The sequence below is a fragment of the Acipenser ruthenus genome, chromosome 4, assembly GCF_902713425.1.
Source record: "Acipenser ruthenus chromosome 4, fAciRut3.2 maternal haplotype, whole genome shotgun sequence".
In the NCBI taxonomy this organism is placed as follows: domain Eukaryota; kingdom Metazoa; phylum Chordata; class Actinopteri; order Acipenseriformes; family Acipenseridae; genus Acipenser; species Acipenser ruthenus.
In genome coordinates, this window is record NC_081192.1 from 66,345,392 (window position 1) to 66,370,948 (window position 25,557).

General features: G+C 38.2%; 1 protein-coding gene across 1 annotated transcript in view; it reads left to right on the plus strand.

Annotated features, from left to right (window-relative positions):
- LOC117399471 (receptor activity-modifying protein 3-like) overlaps positions 1-25,557 on the plus strand; it is a 66,754-nt gene that overhangs the window by 19,720 nt on the left and 21,477 nt on the right. Inside the window, exons 2-3 of the mRNA XM_033998679.3 lie at positions 4,865-4,894; positions 5,746-5,902. Of these exons, the coding sequence (XP_033854570.1) occupies positions 4,865-4,894; positions 5,746-5,902 (187 nt within the window). The remainder of the gene's footprint in view (positions 1-4,864; positions 4,895-5,745; positions 5,903-25,557) is intronic.

The following is a 25,557-nucleotide window of genomic DNA, read 5'->3' on the forward strand; positions in this document are numbered from 1 at the left end:
GGCCTATTTTGTGTAGATCAGTGACAAAAAATCCTAATTAAATCCATTTTAATTCCAGGTTGTAACACTACAAAATGTGGAAAAGTCCAAGGGGGTGAATACTTATGCAAGGCTCTGTATCACACACTACCCCATGCATTATTCTCTATATAACATACTGGCAGATTTACTCACATTTCCCAATAAAAATGTGATAACTGACATTCATTAATCTGGCTGCCAATAACTATATATATATATATATATGTTTTTAAAGTAGGATTTAAAAAGCAAAACTGGACTTCAATACAACATTCAATACAAATATTTAATAAAACGAAAATGGCCTTCAAAATAATCATAGTGGAAAATACATAAGAAACAGAAAATTATTCATGGCTATACCGCAGCTTTATAGGCAAAAAAAAAACCCTAAAAAAACCCCTGAAAAAACCCAAAACAAAACATGCGTATTTAAATAATTTCAATTAATTCATGCCTCCCTCTCTCTGCCTTGAGTCACGTGTCTGAAACAGCTCCTCATATGAAAGCAGAACCCTTATATTTAGCAGCATTTGTGAAGAGCTGATTTTAGCATGTGGTGCTGCTGAGAATTAACCAACAAATCTGATTCTTTTTTTGGGACATTTTCAATAACCGTTCTATACAAGCTTCAACATGTGTACACAGTGTCATTCTGGACACACTAGATGCCTGTCATGGAAAAATCAGGTGTGTCAGTTCCACTTAAAACCTGCCTCCCACACCACCAGGCAATCTTCTTAAACCCTTGTTGTATCCCATCCCGATTAATATATCCACAGATATTACAATTGTGTTTTGTGCTGGGATACCTGTTGCCCTAAATTTGTCACTAAGTTTGCTACTTTATAGATAGTCACAATAGTTTTTCTCCATCCTTGATTATAACTTGGCTGGAGTTACTACTATGACACACAATGTGGTGTCTAAAGGGGATACATTTAATCACGTATGGTTCTCATACTGTCACTGGGAAATGACAAAAAAGTGCTTCAAGAAAGTTACCTTACCATTCGAAGATGACCGCCAATGATACATTTGGGATATGCCTGCTTGTCAGGTATTCGCTGAGCGTTTTATCAAAGCCTCACCGACAGGTAGGTAAGGTGCGTAACTAACCTCTTCCAGTTGTGACACCTTCGAGTTTTTCTGGAGTTCCCTTGCAATTAATTGCTGAAAGTAGGCTTGCCACTTCCCCAGAATCAGAAACATGGCAACTGAAGGCTGAGCTAATGCTACGTTTCGTAAAAAAAAAAAAAAAAGAAAATCTTTCTTCAACAGCCTACATTGCGTAGCTTGCTGCATGTTCCTTGCTATAATTTTCCCCTGCTTTTTGCAGCTGTAAAAAAAAAAAAAGAAGGGAGAGCACGACCCTCCAGCAAGTCCAGCCTCGCTCTGCAGCCGCTGTTGACTTGAGGGCTCTGGGTGACCTGAGCTTTCTCCATTAGGACTTGGCCTTAATGTTGAGCAGACCGCGCGCATTACCACTAGCCCATAAAGCAGTGTGTTCGTGTTTAAAAAAAAAAAAGGACAGGTGTTTTCTTTTTCTTTCTGTTTTTCTCCCTTCTCCAGGTCCGTGACTGTGCTACCCTGCTGTAAGCTACGTGCTGCTCCATGCCGTCCGGATGCCATTTTGGGTGCTCCACTCCACTGCAAGCTTCACGCTGCACTGGTCGTGTGACCGCACGACAACTGTCTGAAGGCTCCACACTGTTGCAAGCTACGCACTGCCCTTGGTTGTCTTTCTGCAAGCAGCCTAGACAAAGACACTGAGCCCAGTACCTTGGTGCTTTGCCCTCGATACTTGATGCTCTGTGCTTCTGCGCCCCAGTATCTAGGCCTCGACGCCCGCTGTACCCTTGGGTCCTCTGTGCCTTGGCGCTGTTAGCGCGCAAAAGCCTCAATGCCTCGGTGCCTCACCGCCCTCGGTGCTCAAGTGCTTCCCGAAATCGGTGGCTTCATGCTTTGGTGCCTCGGTGCTTCGGCATCCTCGGTGCCTTGAGAGCTACACACTTCGGTGCTTCGACGCCTTGAGGTTTTATGGAGCCTCGGAACCCCAGCGCTTTGATGCCGTCAGTTCCTCGAGGCTTCAACGCCTCGAGGCTTTTTGAGCCTGTGCAACGGCGCCTTCAGTGCCACGCTACCCCAGAGCCTCAGTACCCCGGTGCTTCGACGTCCTCGGTGTCTTCGAAGACTCCACAACCTCACCGCTTTAACACCCTCGTGGCTTTGAGCTCTGCGCATTGTGCCCTCGGTGGCCCCAGAGCCCCTGCGCTCCATAGTCTCGGTACCTCAAGACCCTCGGTACATCGAGACCTTAACGTCTCGGCGCTTTGACACCTTCGAGGCTGGGGAGCTCTACGCATTGGCGTCCTCAACACCCTTGGTGCCTCAAGGACTATACGCCTCAGTGCTTCGACGCTTCAAGGTTTTTAAGCCTTGCGCCCCTATACCCCCGAGACCCTTGGGCTCCTGGCACTCCATAGCCTCGGTACCTCGGTGCCTCGAGGACTCACTGCCTCGGCGCTTCACCGCCTGCAGTGCTTCACCGAGCACATTCGATCCCCTTGGGGGTTTTTCGGTGCCTCGGTGATACACAGCCTTGATGCCTCAGTGTTTCGGCTCCGTCAACACTCCAGAACTAAACCTGAACTGAAATGTCGAATTTCCACCCGTGCACCTATTCAACTGGTGTTACTTCACATGTGTCTGTTTCAAGCGTGGCTCAATGCCTTTCAGCTACACCCCAAGTGCAACAGACACCGTCGGCTGACAGTGTCTCGTCTGTGTTGGAAAGCGCTACACTGGTTGAGGCAAGTCCCTCACCTGAGTGAAGGCGTAAAGATGGGAGTCATTTACAACTGTCAAGTGGTGATGACAGACGCATCCAACTCCGGTTGGGGGAGGTCTGGGCAGGTAGAGGATTCCACGGATCCTGGTCAGGCTGCTGGACGTCTCTACACATAAATGCGCTAGAGCTGAGAGCAGTCCACCTCGCGCTGCAGCATTTTCTCCCTGTGCTCCGCAACAAACATGTCCTTGTCAGCACTGACAACATTTCAGTGGTTGCATACGTGAACCACCAGGGATTACACCGCATAGCCTTTCGGGTGATGATCTGGGCACAGAGGCACCTCCTGTCCCTCCGGGCTGTACATATCCCGGGAGTGGTGAACTGGGAGGGGGACCTCCTCTCCAGGGAGGGTCCTCACCCATCAGAATGGCGGCTACAACCTCAGGTGGTGCAGCGCATTTTAGAACACTTCGAGGAAGCCCAGGTCAACCTCTTTACCATGGCAGAGACGACCCATTGCCCCCTGTGGTTCTCCCTCCACAGCTGCGGAGGTCCACTAGGTGTTGACGCCCTAACGCACAAATGGCCCAAAGCACCTTTATACGCTTTCCCGCCTATACTGCTGCTCCCTGCCTTCCTCGAGAAGGTCAGGAGAGAGGAAGCGACAGTTCTCCTGGTGGCCTCCAGATGGCCCAGGAGAACCTTGTTTTTGAACCTCTGCCAGTTGCTGCAGGGCCAGCCTTGGCAGATACTGCTGCACATGTATCTCCTCAGTCAAGAGAAAGGCACCCTCTGGCACCCAGAACCGGGCAGAATTGGTTTCAGTTGTATGTATTGCCTAAATAAGAAGTGAAATAAAATCAGTTTAAAAGAATTATCTCCAAACTTTAATCTGATAAATACTATCACAGACTCTTATGGGTGTGGATTCGATTATAAAAGTCGAGGGAATTTAAGCATTAATTACGTTCGATTTTCTTTTCGTCGCTGAGGCAGTTGTGGTCTGCAGTTCCAGGGTCTGAGTGTGGCGGTGGACATATCTGAAGAAAGTTGGGTTTGTCATGTGGAAGCGAGATTATAAATGAGCATCTGTTTTGCTTGGACAATTGATTTTTATAGGTCGGGGTTAAATGAGCACCTCGATATATAAGGCTCAATTTCTTTCATACTCAGGGTTAAATGAGTACCTTGATACATAAGGCTCATTTTCTTTCCCCTACACTTTACCGTGTTTACAGGTTCGTGCCCTGACATGGACTGTGTGTGATTGAACTGCGATCTCTTTTAAAGTATCATTTGTTCTATTGGCTAAAGTTGGACAATACACTTAGCTCAGACCTGGTGTATACTGGACTGTAATTGATTGATTAATGTACATGTATATTGAATTTATTGAAGTAAATAATGGATTAGAGGGGGAGGTACTATGCATGTACATTTGTAGGGTATTGTTAGGCTATCTTCAATTAGAGAGGTGTATAGAAAAATGCATTTGTATTGTATATGCTTGTTAAATTCAATTATTCTATTGAGATAGCTGTCTGAAGGATGATGCATGACTGTTGCATTTGATTGTGTATGCCTTTTTATTTACTCTGCATATGGTATATTGGGTGGTTATAAGGAACAAGGGTGGTGAACTGTCAGAGGTTTCAGGGATAAACATTTTGGTTAAAGGGGATTAGTTATTCGAGATTGTGTACAAGCTTTTTGGTAAAAATAATGATGTAAAGTAATAATGTGTTGACTTACCCAGCATTTCTTGGATCTGGCACTCATCTGGGGGGTAATTAATGATGATCAGTAGGATAATCACTATTGACCAGTGCGTCAAGAGTTGAGTTTGTTACAACATCTAACATTAGATTCCACTAAAAAACTGAGAACCACCATCATGATAGCCAACAAATAATTAAACTGTTGCACATCAGCCTAGATATCCTTATTGGATTTACTGTCTAATGGTAATACCTAGAGCATCTACAATTGTAATACAGAAGAATTATAATATTGATACAAAGCTGACATATTCTTTGTTTTATTTTGTAGCAAACAGCTTGATGACAAGTGGACTTTCAGGTAAGCAGCCTCACATATTTTCCAATTAATTAGTCTCCACATTTGTTACTATGCTTAACTACTGTTTTATAAATATCTACTGGTACATCTGTATCTCTTACTGCCTATCTGCTAACCTCTGTCTCACTGCCAGTCTCTCTAAATTACTTTTTGAAAGAAGGCTTGGTGCTGTATCCAGCTAATTCACTAACAACTTGAGGCCTGAGTTCACATTCATCTCAAGTCGGAAGTAAAAAAAAAAAATAGCATACTTTACTGCAATTGTCAGTCTCTGTTTTAGAGGACTGAATATCAACAGGTATTAAGGTGAAGATTAATCAAAGCTCTCATGAACTGAACTGTGCACAGTCAGTTGCTTTACAGAAATGTACATTCAGTATTTCATAATGGGACAGATAATATACATGTGAAAGTACAAACATAAAAAAATACCAAACAAACAACACAATGGATAAACAACTAAAGTCATATACCGTACTTAAATATTAAATATATGCAGTCTCAATCTCTCGAAGTACATGGGCGAGACTATTTTATTTATATGGACCTAAATGAGCAAAGTGTAAGTTAAAGATGCACTGTCTTGTCCTGAAACCTCAACCTGAAGCTACTGTCATTATGAATTAAATAACATGAGAGCCAATCGGATAACTGGACATGTAAAAAAAAAAAAAAAAGTGGAGAGACTTTTTTGTTTCAATTGACGATTAAAATCAGGTTACAAATAACCACCACACAAAAATCATACCTGGATGTGTGCCATATAGTCATAGTGTAAGGTCTCATAAGACATGTAAGGTCCCAGAAGGCATGTTACTGAATTAACTTTGTCACTGTTTGACATTTTGCAGCCACAGAAGACAAACATCAACAGATCCATAAACCAAATGTAACTATATGTAATGAAATTGCCCTGATGTTGGAGATGTCGATATGTGAAGATGACTTCAAGAGGGATATGGACCTTGTAGATCCAAAGAACTGGTGTAACTTGACATATTATATCAAGTAAGAGTCCTTTGCCTTTCTTGTCTTTAATATTATAGTAATTGCTCCAGGAGAAGCGCCATTCAACATTTCAAGACCTTAGAAACCACATTTGGGCAACTCGTTCTGGTTTAAAAAATGTGGCTTTTAATTCTTGTTAAGCACAAGTGCCACTACTCTGGATTTGTTTGTGGTTACAAATGTTAATGTTTAAAATTTTACTGCGCCCATTCATTGAGGCCAGTGAATGAAAAAGTCAATGAAAAAGAGACGGGCTGGTCTGCATACGTTGTTAAGGCGGTTTCACACTGGAGGTGAGCTAACAGTGACTGGAATGTATGGGTACATCTACCAGAGCATGTGAGCGGAGTGGAGCGCCCATAAACACCGGAATGGTCTAAAGTGAAATGGACCAATCAGAAGCAAGGTCAGTAATATCAGTAAACTTGACACAGGTCATAATACAAATATATGAGAAATTGATTCAGGAAGTGCAGCAATATCCTGTGCTCTATGATGTTTACTAGCTGCCAGTAAAAATATGAGACATCTATACGGATAGGGTTACGTGAAAGTTTCTAGACTTAAAACACTCACCTTTGATGTAGATACAAAATTCGCTCACATCGCTCGCCTCCAGTGTAGGACCGCGTTTACAGAGCGTTTTGCCTCATCGCATCTCACTGACGGGACAGAATCCATACGAGCAGTACATCACACAACACTGTTATAGTTACAGTCCACCCTGGCCAGCCAGGAAGGCATTGATTCAACACACCAGCTCTGCAGGGTGTAACAAATTCCTTAATGGTTACAGGGATTCTATTTGCATTAAAAATTTGATCAGTCATTTACACAACAGTGTGTGCTACTTTAGGCATTTGTTGTCTTGTTAACCACATGTTACGTTTTTTTTTTTTAAACGGCCTGAACATTACATTGATTTTCATACTGAGTTAAGGGAAGGATTGTCAGATTAAATTTGATTTATGCTAGTGATAAATTTAATTTAGCTTGAAATGTTGTTGTTAATCAATGAATCCTGCCATTTTAATTATGAAAACGTTATTATAAATAATTCATTTACTACATACCGTCAGTTACTACATAATGTAATGATCTACTGTTCCTTTCTATTTAAACATTCAGGCATCATTTATCCATTTATTTTCCTTTATTCTGTATACTTTCTAAAACTATACATTGTAGGACATTGTAGTTACCATGGCATCAAAAGCCTATACGTACCTCCACTGTTTGACAAAGGTATGTTAAACATATATATATATATATATATATATATATATATATATATATATATATATATATATATATTTAAAAGTAGAATTTAAAAAGCATAATTGGACTTATACAACATTCAATACAGAAATGTAAAAAGAAAATGGCCCTCAAAATACTCACAGTGGAGAATACAAAAGAATCTGAAAATTATTCATGGTTTATTCTTAATGGCGTATGTCCTTATTTTAATCCACTTTGCAACTATGGGGCTTAAAAAAAAACTATATACTGTAGTAACAAAGGCATAATTACAGGCATGTCCCATGAAAGATGATGGACAACTCTATCCTAACCTGAAGACAGTGAAAAAGACTAGTCGAAACTTTGTCAAAGTATTTTTTTAGCTTTTTAAAAATATTGCTACTGTACATATGCTACACTTGGGTTTTCTAGTTATGGATTAACTAACCTGAAGGCCTGACAATCACCATGCATCACCAAACTGCCTTTCACATTCTGCTGAACAACTCATGCAGTCAACCATGTTGATTCAGCACGGTTAACCATTGCAAGACTTGGCACACCCTGTACACTTATAAACTGTACTGTACAGGCAGAAACTGACCCAATCATTTTTAGTCTTAGCAAATTGGACATACTGTAGTAGAAGATCTTCACATTGCATATTAGTCATTTTGTGTATTCTGTATTTTTCCTCATATGACAGTGTATTGGTGTTCATATAGACATAAATCAAACTCCATTTGTCACTGAATACTGAACAGTAGAATCATGTATTATTGACTCAGTGACATCTGCTAGAATGAGTATCGATTCTCTTTTGAGAAACATTATGCCTCTAGAGAAGGTCGCAATAAATGTAATCTACTTTCAAGTCTGACTCAAATTCAGGCTTACATATAGGTCCTGTTGCAGTGTTTGAAGTTGAAATCATATTTATGTTTGAAGTCTTGGATTTATGTGACTTTTGTGTTTAGAACACAGGCTGACCACATTAGCTTTGAAAACACTGATGGGCTGCAGGATAGAGTGTGGTGGCGTCAGACCAGGAAGAAAACACACTCTCAGGGCTATGGGTGAAGCGCTGGTACGCAACTTTTAATAATAAAACAAAGATTTAAACAAACCCAAAACACTGGTACAAACAAAACGGCGAAGTGGCCAAAATAAACAAACAAAACAGACACAGAACAAACAAGTATCGTGTTGGTATAAAACCAGCACTGGTAGCAATTGTTATTTTGATCTCATGACTCAAGTCTCTCATTCCGTCACTGAACACACTAACCCCGAGTGAGAAATTTGTGACTTCAACACAGCTGTGCCGGGACTCAACTGCTAATCATTCAATATGGCCCCAGCACAGTCTGTCTGCACGTGAACTAATTGTGACATCCCCGTGCCCACATACTAACATACATTTTAAATCACCTGTGCTACATAAACCACACTATATACAATAACCCCGTCACAGGCTGTATATTTCAAATTTAGTCCTGTGCATTTATTGAATTAAAATGTAATGCTACTGTTAATGATGTCAGAATGACATGTGTATCATGGTTATTAGAGGAACCAGACTACTGAACAAGAAATTTGCATATGTTTTTTGCTGATGTTGTTTATCTGTGATTATTATATATTTTTTTCCCGAATATACTGTATGGAGGATAATTTGTGCTAATATTAATACATAATTAAATCTAAGTCAATATAATTTGAAAAAAAATGCTTAAAATGAAATAATCTCTATTTCCAAAATAATAACGTATCCATACCTTTTCATATATAAAGAACTATGGGGTCTATTCATATAGGGTTAATAGCTGTTGTAACGAGCATTTTGGAAGGTAACCAAAAACACTAATTTTATACAGTATATCAAAAACAAAAGTCCAGAAAAAAAATGATTTACGTAAAACTCGAAAATAGCTAAAAATAATCACCGATAAATACAATTAATAAAACCTGAAAAACAGAAGCCCTAGTTATAGAACATCCAGTTTATCAGGGGTTAGTAGCAATACATTAGAGAAGCAAGTTTAATAGATTCTAAGGCAATGAACAGCTTTTGTAAAAACGTGTAATGCCTCTTTATAACTTAACTGAAGTAATTCCCTTCTGGTAAGTTAGTCTAGCCTGTGGTTAGAAAAATAATGCGAATGATGAAATTGAATGTTCCGGACAAATTACTTTTTGAATTGTTCTTGATCTTGAAGAATTGGCTGTGTGACATTTTGAGAAATCTGGCACATGGAACGAAGTGATCACAGTATTATTATTATTATTATTATTATTTATTTCTTAGCAGACGCCCTTATCCAGGGCAACTTACAGTCGTAAACAAAAAAGACATTTCAAGAATCAAGGTGTATTTAGCAGACACCTTTATCCAAGGCGACTTACAGAGACTAGGGTGTGTGAACTATGTATCAGCTGCAGAGTCACTTACAATTACGTCTCACCTGAAAGACAGAGAACAAGGAGGTTAGTGACTTGCTCAGGGTCACACAATGAGTCAGTGGTTGAGGTGGGATTTGAACCAGGGACCTCCTGGTTACAAGCCCGTTTCTTTAACCACTGGACCACACAATGAAATACAGTGACTTCAGTTCTAGTAAGTACAAGTATATTACAAAATACGAATCAATATTGGAGCAGATAACTGTCAGTGATAGTTACATCAGTATGATAAAACAGCACTTTTTATGTGTTTATAGCTGAACATTATATTGTGGTTAAATACTGGGAACACTTGTGTTATAAATGAATCACGGTAGAAACATTTTTGATTACCTATGAAGTGAAAATTTTGGTCTCATGGTCTATTTCATATCACACATGCAAAATAAACTTCATACTCCAAATACACTTCATACCGTTATGCCCTCTGCAGACCCGATTGGCAACAACTCTGCCACGCAGAACGCTAAAAACAATTTAAATACTCAGAGGATATATTTCAAGCCGCAATCACCTACCAAAATCGACAAATACACCACTGGCCAGTGCCATGTGTCAGGAAGACACATCTCCCTGCACCATTCTCCTATCCTGTGAGGTTGTGAGATACCAGGCTGGACCAAGCGACGCGCCCCAGAAGTCTTGACCAGTATTGATATCACAGACAAAAACGATTATGTACCTGGGATTGCTGAAGTGAAAGCGAGCACTGAAATTGTCTTTCAGCTGTACAATAAAGTCTGTCATCGTTAGGAGTCATTTTGAGTTACGTTTCACTTACAACATATTGGAATGTTAAACTAAACTAATTTGTCTCAATAGCTACAACACAGATGCTATGTTATTTTACTAATATTTATTTGTAGGTTACAAATACTATCACAGTTGTTACTTCTTTTTTCCTTTTTGGTTAGTTTTCAACTGGCTTCACCAGGTTTTTTTGGGGCAGGGGGATATTGCAAGTGGCTCTGCGGCTGCCCGCGGGTCATTTGGCCCGCTGTCAAATTTAATTGCCGTCCAATACTATACAACAATGTTCCTCACAACTATCAATATGCACAATGTTGATATGACTTTGACCCCCAAAAATATCACAAAACATTACACAACTACAATTTCTCAGACAAACAAATGCCTTCCAAAACAAACTACAGCACGCCACGTTTCTGCATATTCTAAACCAAAACCCATACATTTAAAAATAACGCCTATGCATTTTTTCAATATACTTTGTTTCCATTGACAACCAACTCGAGTGCTCTCCAATTTGCCTGAATTCTCCCAGAACTCGAGTTGATAGACAACTCGCGTTGGTGAAAAAGGATGCGTTTCTGATTTATCACATGATTTGGCAGAAAAAACTACCAATTTCCCTCAGAAATACTTGCGAGTTAAAGGTCAAAACATTAATTAGCTGCAGACGGTATTAGTCAAATTGTAACGATTTAAAAGATAAATCCATCCAGATATTCTTACGCATTTGTTCACGCAGTACATATACCTGTGACAGACTGGTATGCACACCATTTGACCACCCTACTACAATAGCGAGACGTGGAGTACAAGCAGCGATTGGAAAGACTAACTTTGTAAAGTATGAATATTATGCTGTGATTCTATGATGCATTACCAACTGTGAACAATGTATTTCCTTTTTCTGAAATCCTGAATGCTCTCGCATTCGGATACACTTCATGGCAGCGATGCTCCTGACAGCGCATTGGATATGCATCACAGCAAGGTGTCACTGTCCTGAATTTGATGTTTATATTTGATGATAAATAACAATATTACTACATTGTACATTCCTACCATGTGGATTTTTGAGATGAGGATTACAGGAACAAGAGTGACTAGATGAAAGTATTGCTGAAAAATGAAACATTGCAGTGTTTGTAAAATGGATGTGGTTTTTTAGACGATTCCTGTCAGGACGTTTCCTCCCGAATTCTGGACTGGTCTACACTTGGAGAGTTGAATCCATAATAATTTAATGCTAAAGTAAGGGAGAACATTGATACGACCGGTGGGTATATAATCAAACAAACGATAAGTGGTAAATTCGAAAGCACAGCAAGACTGGGTTTATACACCTATAGGTTAATTGGAACTTGCTGATAATAGGCATGTAGATTAACCAATGGATATTGACTAATGAACGACACTAATCAGTATGGATTCCGACCCTTCCATAGTACTGAGACAGCTACCTTGTGTGTTGTTGATGAGTTACTTAGCATGCTAGATAACGGGGGTTCAGCAGCCTTTGACACAATAGACCACAGAGGGTGGAGCAGGATATGGGCATCTGCAGGACCGCACTTGTCTGGACCAGGTCATTTCTGACTGATCGCTCCCAAAAAATAACAATGGGCCCCTATTCCTCTTCTGCCAGGCCAGTCACGTGTGGAGTCCCACAGGGGTCCATATTATCTCCCCTACTGTTTAATGTCTATGTTAAGCCGCTGGGGGAACTTTTCTGGGGAACATTTCTGCCTCAGACAAAACAAGTAGTAAAAACTTGCATGTTCCATCTATGGACAATCAAAAAGATTAAACCATTTCTCTCTGACAGAGACTGTGCTACTGTTCTGAATGCCCTCGTAACATCTCGTCTTGACTATGGCAACGCCCTGTATGTGGGTCTGCCTCGATGTCGAGCCAGACTGCTCCAGTACATTCAGAATGCCTCAGCTCGACTCTTGATTGGTCGATCCCATTGGGACCCAACTGGATTTACATTGGCTTCCAATTGAGCTTCGTGCACAATTCAAATTACTGTGCTTAATTCACAAAACACTTTATCAGCAATTTCCTCACTATCTGACTGAGAAATTGCAGATTTATAATCCTATTAGGAGTCTGAGGTCCTCGCACACCATGTCCCCGTGTCAGCCACGTTTTAAACACAAACGTTTTGGAGCTTGTAATTTTTCGGTCCTTGGTCCACAGATTTGGAATGCTCCAAAAAAACTCCACCTTACCGCTGAAATTCTACCTTTTAGGAAGAAACTAGAAACATTCTTATTTCACAAGTTATGCTAATTCAGTCAGGAGAATGTATTGTCAAATGTTTTGACACTGATACTTTATGCTGTTTGCTGTTTTTTTGTATATGTATTATTGTCATTTGACTCATAAAATGATAGTGCTTTATAGTTTAGTTGTTTTATAAGCAAGGTTATAAAAAAAATACTGTAGCTACTTTGGTGTAAATAGTGTGGGTGGTGGGTTTTTATTTGTTTGGCATGGATGGGGTTAATTCCATCCCTGCTGAATACATGTGTGGAATGTGGCTCGTTCTTAATTGAATAATTGATCATGAATTAAGACCCAGCCACATGGTATAAAAAGGGAAGAAATGCTTTGTTTGGGGGTGGGAGTTTTGTGAGTGTATGGAAAGTTTATGAACTGTTTTAGTGAAGGCCAATGCCCAGCCTAAGCAGTAGTGCTTTTGTTTAAGCTGTTTATTTTGGCCCCTGTGCCTTGTTTGTTTTTGTTAATTTTCTTTAAATAAATATGCGCTTCAGCACTTTCTGTGTCTGAGTCTCTCTCTTGCCGGTAACCAGCCTTGCCAGTGACGCTACCTTTTCACACGGCTACACATTTTTTAAAAAACGTAGCCCTTTGCAATAAATAACGAAGCCCTTTGCATAGCACCGAGTTTTTTTTTCATCCTATACACTTTTGTTATCTTCATTGCTGAAGCTATGGTTCTGCTGGATAAAGTATATTATATATGTAGGTTTGTAATAGGTTTATAATAAATATATATGAGGTCAAATATGTTTGGCAAATAATACATAATAATACACTTTTTAGGGAATGCTTTGCGGCAGCAGTTTTTCTTTGTGGTTCAGCCTTAGATGAATATGTAATTATGGGCGTTCCTGCATAAATTCGCAAAAATGAGGTGCAAATGAGGGCTCTCAGATATTACAATGAGATGTATTAAAGCTGCCGGCAGTTGTGAGACTTACAATTGCATCAATTTGTTAAGACAGTCGCAATTAGCAAACCTTTAAAAGGCAGTATAACATTTTGTGTTAATTGTCTAGGATATTAATTATGCCAAGTAATAAAAAAAACAGCTAAAATCATTTTAAAATAATAGTTTCAATTTAAAATAATATTTTATTTGCATTGTACACCAATGTTATTTTATGTTACCGGTAGCCTATAGGTCAAAGTAAAAAAGAAAGTGTGCTAGGTATTCATTTGATTTTACTACTGTACTGTATAGGCCTGATGCAGATTTATATATTTATATGTGTAGCCTACCCAAAACACATTAGTGTTATTTCAGCGTAATGATTTATACATTTAAAATACATTGAGCACTATAAATGTTTGTGTGTGTGCAATTTTATTGTATTTTTTCAAACCCGACATCTCCTTATGTTGGACCTTATGTCCGGTTTATTGAGGGGCTACTGTATGATTATGAAAAGCTTTTTGATACAAACACATTTTTTATTTGGGGGTGAAGGTTGGGGCCCCACTATAGAATCTGATGGGATTAAACTGCCTTTCATTATTTATTCAAAAAAATGTCGCACGACTCTCGCAATACTAGAGATCTCGCTAAGAGAATGCAACAAATATTTAAATTAGTATATTGGGGCTCTTGTCATTAACATATTTTCTCTTCATACATATGACAAAATGTATACTTTGCGAATTGTCACAACGAAAATGCAAATTGCAGTATGTTTGTGCTGCGACTGGCCTATCTTAGTACATCTACTCCTCAGTGTTTATTCTCAAAGACCGCTTACCTTCCCTAAATAAATCTACAGTATCTACAGTGGAAGCTGGGGGGTTGACAGGCAGGAAAATACCAATATCAGAGTCTGGTAATGCTGATTATAATAGCAGTCTGTCTGTCTGAAAAATAAAATAACTAAATTACATTGCTTGACCATGTATTTTCTAGCATGTGTACTTACTTATTTTTTCAGTGTTCCTACTGCCACTCCCGTAGATGTTACAAAAAGTGTAAAATACATAAGAACATAAGAAAGTTTACAAACAACAGGAGGCCATTTGGCCCATCTTGCTCGTTTGGTTGTTAGTAGCTTATTGATCCCAGAATCTCATCAAGCAGCTTCTTGAAGGATCCCAGGGTGTCAGCTTCAACAACATTACTGGGGAGTTGGTTCCAGACCCTAACAATTCTCTGTGTAAAAAAGTGCCTCCTATTTTCTGTTCTGAATGCCCCTTTATCTAATCTCCATTTGTGACCCCTGGTCCTTGTTTCTTTCTTCAGGTCGAAAAGTCCCCTGGGTCGCCATTGTCAATACCTTTTAGAATTTTGAATGTTTGAATCAGATCACTGTGTAGTCTTCTTTGTTCAAGACTGAACAGATTCAGTTATTTTAGCCTGTCTGCATACAACATGCCTTTTAAACCCGGGATAATTCTGGTTGCTCTTCTTTGCAATCTTTCTAGAGCAGCAATATCCTTTTGCTGGATACGAGGTGACCAGAACTGAACACAATATTCTAGATGAGGTCTTACATAAATGAATGAATAGAAAGTCCTCAGAAAAAGGCAGAGCCTAAGGAATACTAGTCAATACCAGAACATGTTAAACTAAGCTGTTTCAGAGAAGTAGTTTAAAATTATAAAATTATAACCAGATTCGTACTCTGTGTCATGTTAATATAATCTGTATATGTCATCTAAACTGCTTATTCGGGTACATGGACATTTATTGGCACATATTCATGGAACAGGAGCAAGGACACCATGGAGTAACAACCGGGAATTGAAATAGGAATTGTGTGCTTGTGACTTTAGAAAGAGGACAGGATTTCCCCTTGGCTCACGGAGAGCCACCCTCGCGGAGGTGAGACCAAACAGATCGGCTTTCAAGGCTGGGAAGCAACTTACTGTGGTGAGAGAATGGGAAAACAAAAGTGTTACGATAGACTTGGCTGGAGGGTCCCGGCTGGCACTCGGGAACCTTCCTCTCGGAGGACGAGGCCGGCGCAGCCGACCTCCAAGGTTGGGAAGTGAGTTTCACTTGCCCCCAGAGGGAGATCATTGCAGAGGTGGTGCAGCATAGTGGAGGAGGAGGGGAGATCGTGGAAAATGAAAAAGCAAGACAGAGAATAGGGGTGCATTCCACAGTTTAAATAGGACGATTAATTTTGGCAGGACATAACGGGGGGTGGAGCCCTAGCTCCTGCCTCCCGAATCACACGTGGGGTTACAATTAAAGCTACATAGAGCTAATATACTGTGACAATGATTAACTAGCTTACCTTTTTTAAATTTTTAGTCCATGACTGCATGAGAACATAGCTAGATTTTGATTAAGATATGTCTAAACTCATATTAGATTAAGTTTCCTCTGGCCACAGGGTTGATGTGTAGCAGATCAAAAAGAAGTACAGTACAGATAAAAGTACATTTGTTTTACAGAATTGTAGCTATTTTCTCCACCATGCATAGCTATTCACTATAAGGGCTCAAACTTGTAGTTTTTAAAGAACTGCACATTTTAGAAAACATGTATTTGCTTTTAAATATGATAACTGGTTTTAAACTAGGTGAAAGAAATCTCTGTTTGCAAGCCATGCTTTTGGGCAGTCTTGCAATTCCTGGGACATTTCACCTGGATATTTAAGTTCTCCTTACCACTTCAGGGCCTTCTTTCATGTCAGTAACCAACCAGCTGCTTAATAACTGATATGCTTTGCAGCTAGTAAAATGCTTTGACCCTCAAAGACACTGCTGGGTTGAAATTACCACGTAAGTATAGCAGTAACTCTTCCTGTAGTGCAAAGCAAGCAAACTTAGAACTTTCTTTAACCTTGTGTAGAACCAGATGTGTGTTTTAAATTAAAATAAATGCTCATTTAGTGAATGAACGTGTATGTTAAGGTTTAGAATGGTTCAGAATGGCTGAAACAAAATTTAATGAGTTAATAAACTTCCAGCCATGTATTATTATTATTATTATTATTATTATTATTATTATTATTATTATTATTATTATTATTATTATTATTATTATTTTCTGTTATGCAGCATTATCAACTCTAGAGAGTTAGGGATTACACCCGGGGGAATTATACGCCCGCATAATTTTACGCATAAAACGTATCAACACGCATGGCGCATAAATAATATCGCCGTTAACAGAGAAGGATAAAAATGTTGGATCACACTGAGGATCAAGAGAACATTGATCGATTTTGCCAGAAAATACCTCGACAAAGGTCCCCCCTTGCAAATATATCAGCAAAAGAGAGAGTAAAAGATTTTCATTGCTTTGTTTCGTACACTGTGGAGGTGGCACCCGGTGCGATCCAGAGCGCTCTACCGTCAGGTAGATGCAGTAAATACAGCTGATGCTGAGCGCAGCAACTCGCTGTATAATCTTGTCCCGTTCAATCGGAAAACAGCCCCTGAATTTATTGGTCAACTTCTGTTGAAGACCGCAAAACCTGAGTAGGATCATTTCCTACACACACACACACAAAAAAACAAAACAACTCGGAAGCTCCTTCCTTGATGCCAAGTGCCAGTGCAGTGTTTGGCTGTTCCGTGAATCCTCCCTCAAATGTGGGAAATTATTCTGTTTTCAATTGCCAAATGCCAATTTATCTCAAAGATTATACTATAGAAAAGTACAAAATATATGTATTCATTTTTTCAGTGGAAGGATACCTAATACATTTCAAATTTTTTGCTTAAAAAAGCTAGTTTGTGTAATTATTAAAAAAAAAAAAAAATGTAGCCATTTTATAAGCGAAATAACCCACTTCGGGGTTGTGCCTCACAACGCACCCAGGGCATGTGGTAAGAATTGTCTTGCCGCACACCCAGTCGTGGGTTATTTCTTACATATGTGGAGAAGTGTGGAGTAGTGGTTAGGGCTCTGGACTCCTGACCGGAGGGTCGTGGGTTCAATCCCAGGTGGGGGGCACTACTGCTGTACCCTTGAGCAAGGTACTTTACCTAGATTGCTCCAGTAAAAAAAAAAAAAAAACTGTATAAATGGGTAAATACTGTAATTGTATGTAAAAATAATGTGCTATTTTGTAACAGTTGTAAGACGCCCTGGATAAGGGTGTCTGCTAAGAAATAAATAATAATATCTAATCGAATCAACATGTAAAAGTGATAATCGCTCATCACTCATAAGAAACTATTTATTCCAATACCAATTAATCAACTTGAAAGGAATCCGCTTTGAAATCAATAACAATCACATTAAACCCTGATAATTTTTTCTATCAACAGTTATTATTATTATTATTATTTTTTTTTTTGCTGATTGTTTTAGTGAGTCTCCGTGGATCCCTTGACCTTGAAGGGATACTTGATATCATCTACAGTTTCCTAATGCTACCTTATTTCTGTTTAATTGATTTTAAAAGATATGTTTAATATCATATTGTTTTGCATGATTCTCTATTGTTGTTTTCTGCAGATCATTGTGTACCATGGAGAAATTGCATCTGGACAGACACCTGAAGACAGATTGTGAGGAGATGAGGAGGAAGCATATTAGTACTGCGCTATGCATTGCAGTCCAGAGCAGCATGGAAGACTGATATGCTTCCCCATCTTACTTCCCCACAATCAGGCTTGAGGAGTCTTTTCATATTTTTTTTTGCTGAAAAAGTAAGTATGGTAAAAAAAAAAAGATCCAAGCAGAATGCCAATAAGGAATCATACACAATGTGTTAGGATAGTAAACAGCTAACACATTAACCTTTAGGGGATTCTAGGTGATATTTAGTATCCCTTTAGTGCCAAGGGATTCCCCAAGGCTCACTGAAGCAAATCAGGTTTATTTTTGGTCATGTGACAAAAAGGTAATATCATCAACACAGTATTCACGTAATTAGATTGAAGCTGCTATTTAAACACCTCTGTTTGAGCGATCCCCCACTGAGTCAAATGTTCACACTTTCTATTTTAATAACTATGTGTAAATGTGGATGGATACGGCTGTCAGTAACACCCACCACTGGGTAATGAAACGACTGCTGGTTAAGATTGTCATTTTTGTGTGTGACTACATTGAGACTGCAATGCCTGTACCAGCACACAACTGTTGTAATTAGTGAATGATGCAGACCTTTATAAAATAAGTTGTTTCGTTTACTCTTTAAATTTTTTCCCCACATGAAAGCTGAAAATTGGACAAAGCTACATTAATGCATTTTGTCCAAGAACCAGATATTTTCCAAAAACACATTTTTGCAGTTCACTGACCACCTTATGATTTGCAATCGTTCGGACTGGTTCATTTTTATGGCAATTATTTAAATATTGTGTGTTTTTTGCTTTTTGACATTTTCTGGAGCTGCTCTTCTGTTCTTGTTGTCTGCCATGTACATATGAAGCCAAAATGTCTTTATAGATGTTCATGTGGGGTAAAAGAACCTCCAGGGATTAGAGGGATTTTTACTTGTCCTTCGAGGGAAACTGTTGCAGAAGTGAAGCAGCATAGTAGAGGAAATGAAAAGCGAGACAGGAAATAAGTGTGTGACCTACAGTAGGGATTAAATAGGGAGTCTGACAGATACTTTGACAGGGGGCAGAACAGGGGGGATGAGCCCCAGCTCCTGCCCCATGAACCACACACCAGGGTAACAAGAGTCAGCATCCTCTGGTATGCAGCTGTGTATTGTGTGTAACAAATAAAAACTTGAACCTTTGTATCTTTCGATGGTCCTGGCTATTACTTCCTGAAACCGTAGTCAAAGCAACTTAACACAGAAAATATCACAATATATGTGTAATTGCAATAAATTAAATAAAATATCTGAAGTAACAGGGACCTATATTACTCAACTTTGTTATGACCCTATTTAAGATATAGGGATGTTTATTTAAATAACCCAGGAAAAAGCTCAGTTAGATAAATACATTTTATTTCCATGAGTTCCAGGTGTGGCGACAGGAAAAAACTTACTGACAAGCCAGACTTTTGCAGACATCCGCAAGTGTTCCTTCAGTTTTCCACCAATGTATTTTTTACATCACCACAGCTGTACTTTGCACTGTTTATGAAATGAGAATCTTCATTCTCCAGTGCTGTTTAAGCCCAGCTTTTCATAAACACTAATATGACTGCTAATAAGATGTTACAATTACTGCTAATAAGAGAATTGTGACAAACAGAGCTTTGGAGTTTTCTGCTTAAGCATGAGCCAGCCCCTTGTTTATTTTCTTTAGAGGTCAAGTTACATTAAGCCAGTAACTGAAACCCCCAATTATTATCTAGTTCATCGCTAATTCACAGCACACAGTTTTTAAAACTCCCAGTGAAAATATTTGCTTGATTATTCTGTTTCTTCTTCAGGCCAGTAGAGTTTTTAGTTGTAAGTGTGAGTATGTTAATTGGTTTAGAAATTGACTCAATGATAGTTGTCTAAAAATAGAATAGACTACTTAGAAATAACCTTTATTTCATTTTATATTTGATTACAATGGGATTATTCTGAATGATATTTTCAACAGATAAATAACATAGGAATTAAAATCTGATTTGTCTGCAATTTTCTGATTGTATAGTAGTTAGTTACAAAAGCCCTATTCATCAATGTTGGGCCAAAAAAGTTTGTTTGGTATCCATTTTACAGAAAAAGCTTTGTCAACAGGGGTGTCTTTCATTTAAATAAGAGTGCTTTCTATGGTTTACGTACTGTTACTATATGCATTAAACAGGTATATAATACAACAACAACAAAAAAAACACTTTGGTGAATATTTATTTGCATGTAGATTTATTTCTGTACTATGTATGAAACAAACTTAGGCGCTGGGTTGTATGGGCCCGTGTTTGAGCTTATATATAATAATTGTACATACCTTTTGATGGGAACGATATCTTTATACACAATATGTTTTTAAAACTCCACCTCATAATGGTAAAACATGCGAGAAACAGCGTACCTATGAAATAACATTTTACAACAGATTAGTTAAACAGGAAAATCAGCGTTATTTCTCCTTCATTAGAAGTGAAAGTTCTGAGCCCTAGTCCGGTGCAAGCCTTTCGCACAAAGTGACAAAACCAGAAAGGGTCAGATTGTGTCAGGGTCCACTTTCTTTTGTCATTTCCATATTCAATATTATGTATGTGTATTTATTTTTTTTGTATTCAATTTTATGGTTGTGTGTTGTTAGTCTCCCAACCAAAACAAAAAAATGACTTGTGAACCACGATGTTTGAGCCAAGAACGACTGAATCACTTGGTAATTCTGCTCGTTCAAAAAGAACCTTACCGATGAAATAGACAAAATCTCCTTAACAACTTCATTTTGCAAACTGAAAAGCGCTGAAATGTTTTTGCTCTACTAAGTGGTAAGTTGTCTATGCACTAATCAAAAATTACTTCTATCTTTGTATAAACACAAATGTACAATTAAGACTAGTATAAATGCTTATTACGCATCAATTTTGTTTCTCCTGGTTTGATTACTTTGGTGTAGAAGTTCAGCTGTATGCGCTATGTTCTGACCATATGACATGCACAATAACAATAGGGTATGAAATGGTAGTTTATAAAGTTTTTTTTCAAATGTCCTTATAGTTTGCAAAGCGATTTAATTTATAATCCAAGCTACAAAGGCAGTAGTGTGGAGTAGTGGTTAGGGCTCTGGACTCTTGACCGGAGGGTTGTGGGTTCAATCCCTGGTGGGGGAACACTGCTGCTGTACCCTTGAGCAAGGTACTTTACCTAGATTGCTCTAGTAAAAACCCAACTGTATAAATGGGTAATTGTATGTATGAAATAATGTGATATCTTGTAACAATTGTAAGTCGCCCTGGATAAGGGCGTCTGCTAAGAAATAAATAATAATAATAAAGCATGACTGAAGTCGTACTTCAGCTGTGTATATGCAGTCAATCATTATAATGTAATTTATGCATATTTTCTTTATTTATTGATTTTATTATGTTTTATTTACAGTAATTGACTCTGATACCCCAGTCCATTTTGTCACGACACACCACTGCTGGAAATACACAAGCAGTGCTGTCTCTCACAGTGCCTGAGGGTCAGGTTGCCGGCGGGATATTTAACATTGGGCAGAGCCTAAAAGGTTAACCCACATACATAAAGCAATGCGGTTAAAGCAAAAGAATGACACAAAACTGTATTACATGTATACAGTTCTGTATTGCACAGATGTTGTTTTGAAGTGCCAAATTGCCTGTAGTCAACAGGGGCTGCGCAACAGTGGTAGCCTAGTATATGAATAAAAAATGTATTTTTTTTCAATAATGTACTGTTGCGGTCATAAGCAGGCTACTGTAAAGAATGCTATAATCAAATACAGTGCTGAAAACATTGGCAGTATTATACACATAAGACGCTTATTCCGCATTAGGAAATTGTGGTCCCCTGCAACTCTCAGTACTGCATTATTCAAGTAAACTGGAGCTGTGCTTGGTAGCCTATACAATACATGAAAGAAATAAAATTCTTCAATAAACTGTAAAAACAGACAGTTTCTTTTGCTTCCCAATTAAACCTAATTTCTTTAGAACGCACCATGTTTTCATTAAAAAAAGCAGTTCAGGAAGATTTAAGTCATGTGTTTTCTTTCTATGTTTATATATTAACTGTGTCTTAATTCGCATGAACTAGCGAATTGTATTTCCAAAATACTGTAGTCTAGAGTATTTTTGAAATTCGCATACACATACTCTCATAGACCTGAAGCAGTAATTACATTTTCTGAACTTTTGGTTCTTGGAATAAACTCTTTCAAACATGAACTGGGTGAGTGACTGTTACAGACTTCACATGTGAGGCTTTCCCCCAGAAGACCTTTACAAGATTATTGCAGTTGAAGTAACTTTTTCCAGATATTCAGTTTCAGCCCAAAAAAAGTTAAATGGCAGAAATAGTTGTATTACTTGTGGATAGGCTGATGTCTTAGAAGATACTGATAGAGGGCCTGATTCTGATAAAACACAGTAAAACACAAACCTAAAGAGTAAAGTGCTTTACGTTTGCATGGGATTGCACTGTCCCCTAATGTTGTGATTTTGAAGGGTGTTTGAGGTGGGCGCTGGCAGAATTCTGTTAGCACTGACCAATGAAGAAAAAGTGGCGGGCAAAAGCTGCAAGCAAATCCGGAGCAACTGACTTTCCCTTTAAGAAAACAATAGCCCTAGCCAGTGCTCCAGATACGCTGAGTACTAGATGTTTTACGCATTGAAAAAATAGGAATTACGCATACTATTTAAATGTAATGTGTAAAGAATACACATAGCAATTTTGCTGCACAGCTTGAGTTTGCATGTTATTAAGCTTCTTGTACTTTGTTGGTTGACGGCGCCTCGATATATATATATATATATATATATATATATATATATATATATATATATATATATATATAGTATGTGCATGCAGGCCTTTTGGTTAAGTATATTCCATCACAGCTTTGGAATTCAAAAAATATATATGTTATGTTTCTGTGCCGTATTGTTTGAGGTCAATAAAGCAAATAAGAATAATTGTTTTTATTGTAAGACCAAGTTTTTGTACAGTAGTTCAAAGTAATATTACAGTTAAAATGTAAGGCTGTAGTTAATATATACCTCATAAGTTAGCATTAAAGTATGAATAGTATTTATTGAAAGTACTCATGACTTCAAGGTAATCTTGCATTTTAATCACATAGGGGTCTATTCATAAAAGTACTTGCTGATTGTCCTCGTTAATCACATTTTGTTTAAAACTAATGAAAGTCGTCCATATTGATATTCATAAAATGATCTGTGAAGACGGGCGACTAAGCAATTTATGAATGGGCATATAGTTGTTCAAGAATGAAATCCACCTTCTCCTGGTAGCTGTTGAAAACATAGTCTAAAACCATGTCGGGATTGTACTGTTGCACTTCTTGACCTAACCAGGCAATAAAATGGTCAAAGTTGGCATAACACAGACGCAGTATGATAATTTATACGGTTTGACTATTTATTTTTCTAAATATTAGGCAGTGTTAATCTCGGGGACAACAAATTGTATAACAGTGCACAGCAGTTTTCTGGCTGAGGACCTTTTTTAAATGTTCAGATTCCTTGTTTTGACAATGGTGTCATCTGAATAACAGGTGAGAGGGGCAGAATGCGTAATTTTGTGTACTACATACATTGTTATAAATTGTGTGTGAATATAATCCAGTACATCATTCATTAAAGGTAAACACATTTTTCTCAGTGTTCGAGGTTTGCCCCGTAACCAAAATCAGGCCCAAACATTTCTAGTTATAATATGTGGTGCAAATTATGAAGCTTACCTAGTTATGCTCCTGTATGGTCAGCAAGGCCAAGGATGATGTGGTCCCTTTGACCCAAGCTAGTGAGAAAACACCAGACCCACAGAGATTTAATATCTGTGATCAGGCCTGTGTTCACTCACATGTTAACATCTCCCTCTAGTGATCAGCAGAATCTTTGAAAAATGAATTGTTATGCAATAGCAATCATTTAATGTAGCACCTGGAAATAAGACAACAAACTTACCTTGCAATGTGTGTGTGTGTGTATGTGTGCATATATATATATATATATATATATATATATATATATATATATATATATATATATATATATATATATATACACAGTTGTAGTCAAAAGTTTACATACCTCCGTGGAAATTTATAATTTCTAGACATTTCTCAAAAAATGTTTTGCTTTTGTGGATGAGGAAAAAAAGTTACAATATTTATTTCAGCAATTTTTTTGCAAAACTCCAAAACTGGTAATTCAAAAGTATTCATACCCTTTGATGTCATAATAATATTGTCTACAAGGTACTGTAAATTTCAATATGATAATGCAGAACCTAATTCTAGAAAAGTCTAGATAATGCTGGATTGTAAGTGAACATTCTTAGAGAGTATACAAGGGTTAGGCATAGGATGATTGCTGTCATTATCAATAAGTCAATATTGGGAAAAAGGTAAAGAGCTATCTGAAGACCTTAGGCAGACAATTATTTATTGTCATAAAGCTGGAGAAGGATACAAGAAGATTTCCAAGCATTTGAGTATCCCAATTTCAACTATTGTTTCTATTAATAAGAAATACAAGACTCATGGTACTGTCATAACGCTCCCTCGGTCTGGAAGAAGGTTCTTTCACCCAGAACAAGTAGAAGAATTGTGAGGAAGGTTAATAACAATAGATTGACTGCCAAAGATATTCAAAGTGAACTGGCTGCTAGTGGGACTGAGGTTTCCATTTCAACCATAGGGCGAGTATTGCATGGTGAAGGTCAGTGGGTGCAGGCCTAGGAAAAAGCCACAAGGACAAATTGCTTAAAGTTTGCAAAACAGCATTTGAATGATGGATGAGTTCTGGTCAAAGGTTTTGTGGCGTGATGAAACAAAAACCAAGCTATTTGGTCACGCTGATAGTTGTTATGTTTGGAGAAAGTCTGGTGAGGCGTACAAAAAAAAAGAACACCATACCTACTGTCAAGCATGGAGGTGGTAATATCTTTCTATGGGGCTGTTTTTCCTCTAATGGCATAGGAAATGTATTTACAATACATGGTAAAATGGATTCCATAGCATACCAAAATATATTGACCAATCATCTGAAACCCTTTGCTACAAAACTTGGTTCAAAGTGCAACTGGATGTTCCAACACAACAACGATCCAAAGCCCAAATCAAAATCTACTTCAGAATGGTTAACCCTTTGAGTAGTGAGTTCTAAAATGCACTGCCAGCCCAACGGAAGTGAGTACAGCGTACAAGTAAAGCTATATGTTTGTATGTATGTAAGGAATACTGACGAAATACAGACAAATCATTTTTACCATTAATAAATAAAACAAATAAATATATTTTTTTATTTAGTCATAAGGGAAAGGTTTTGACTAAAAAATAACATGTAGGCAATAAACAATAAACAACAGGGTGGAACAACCACAACAACACGTCCT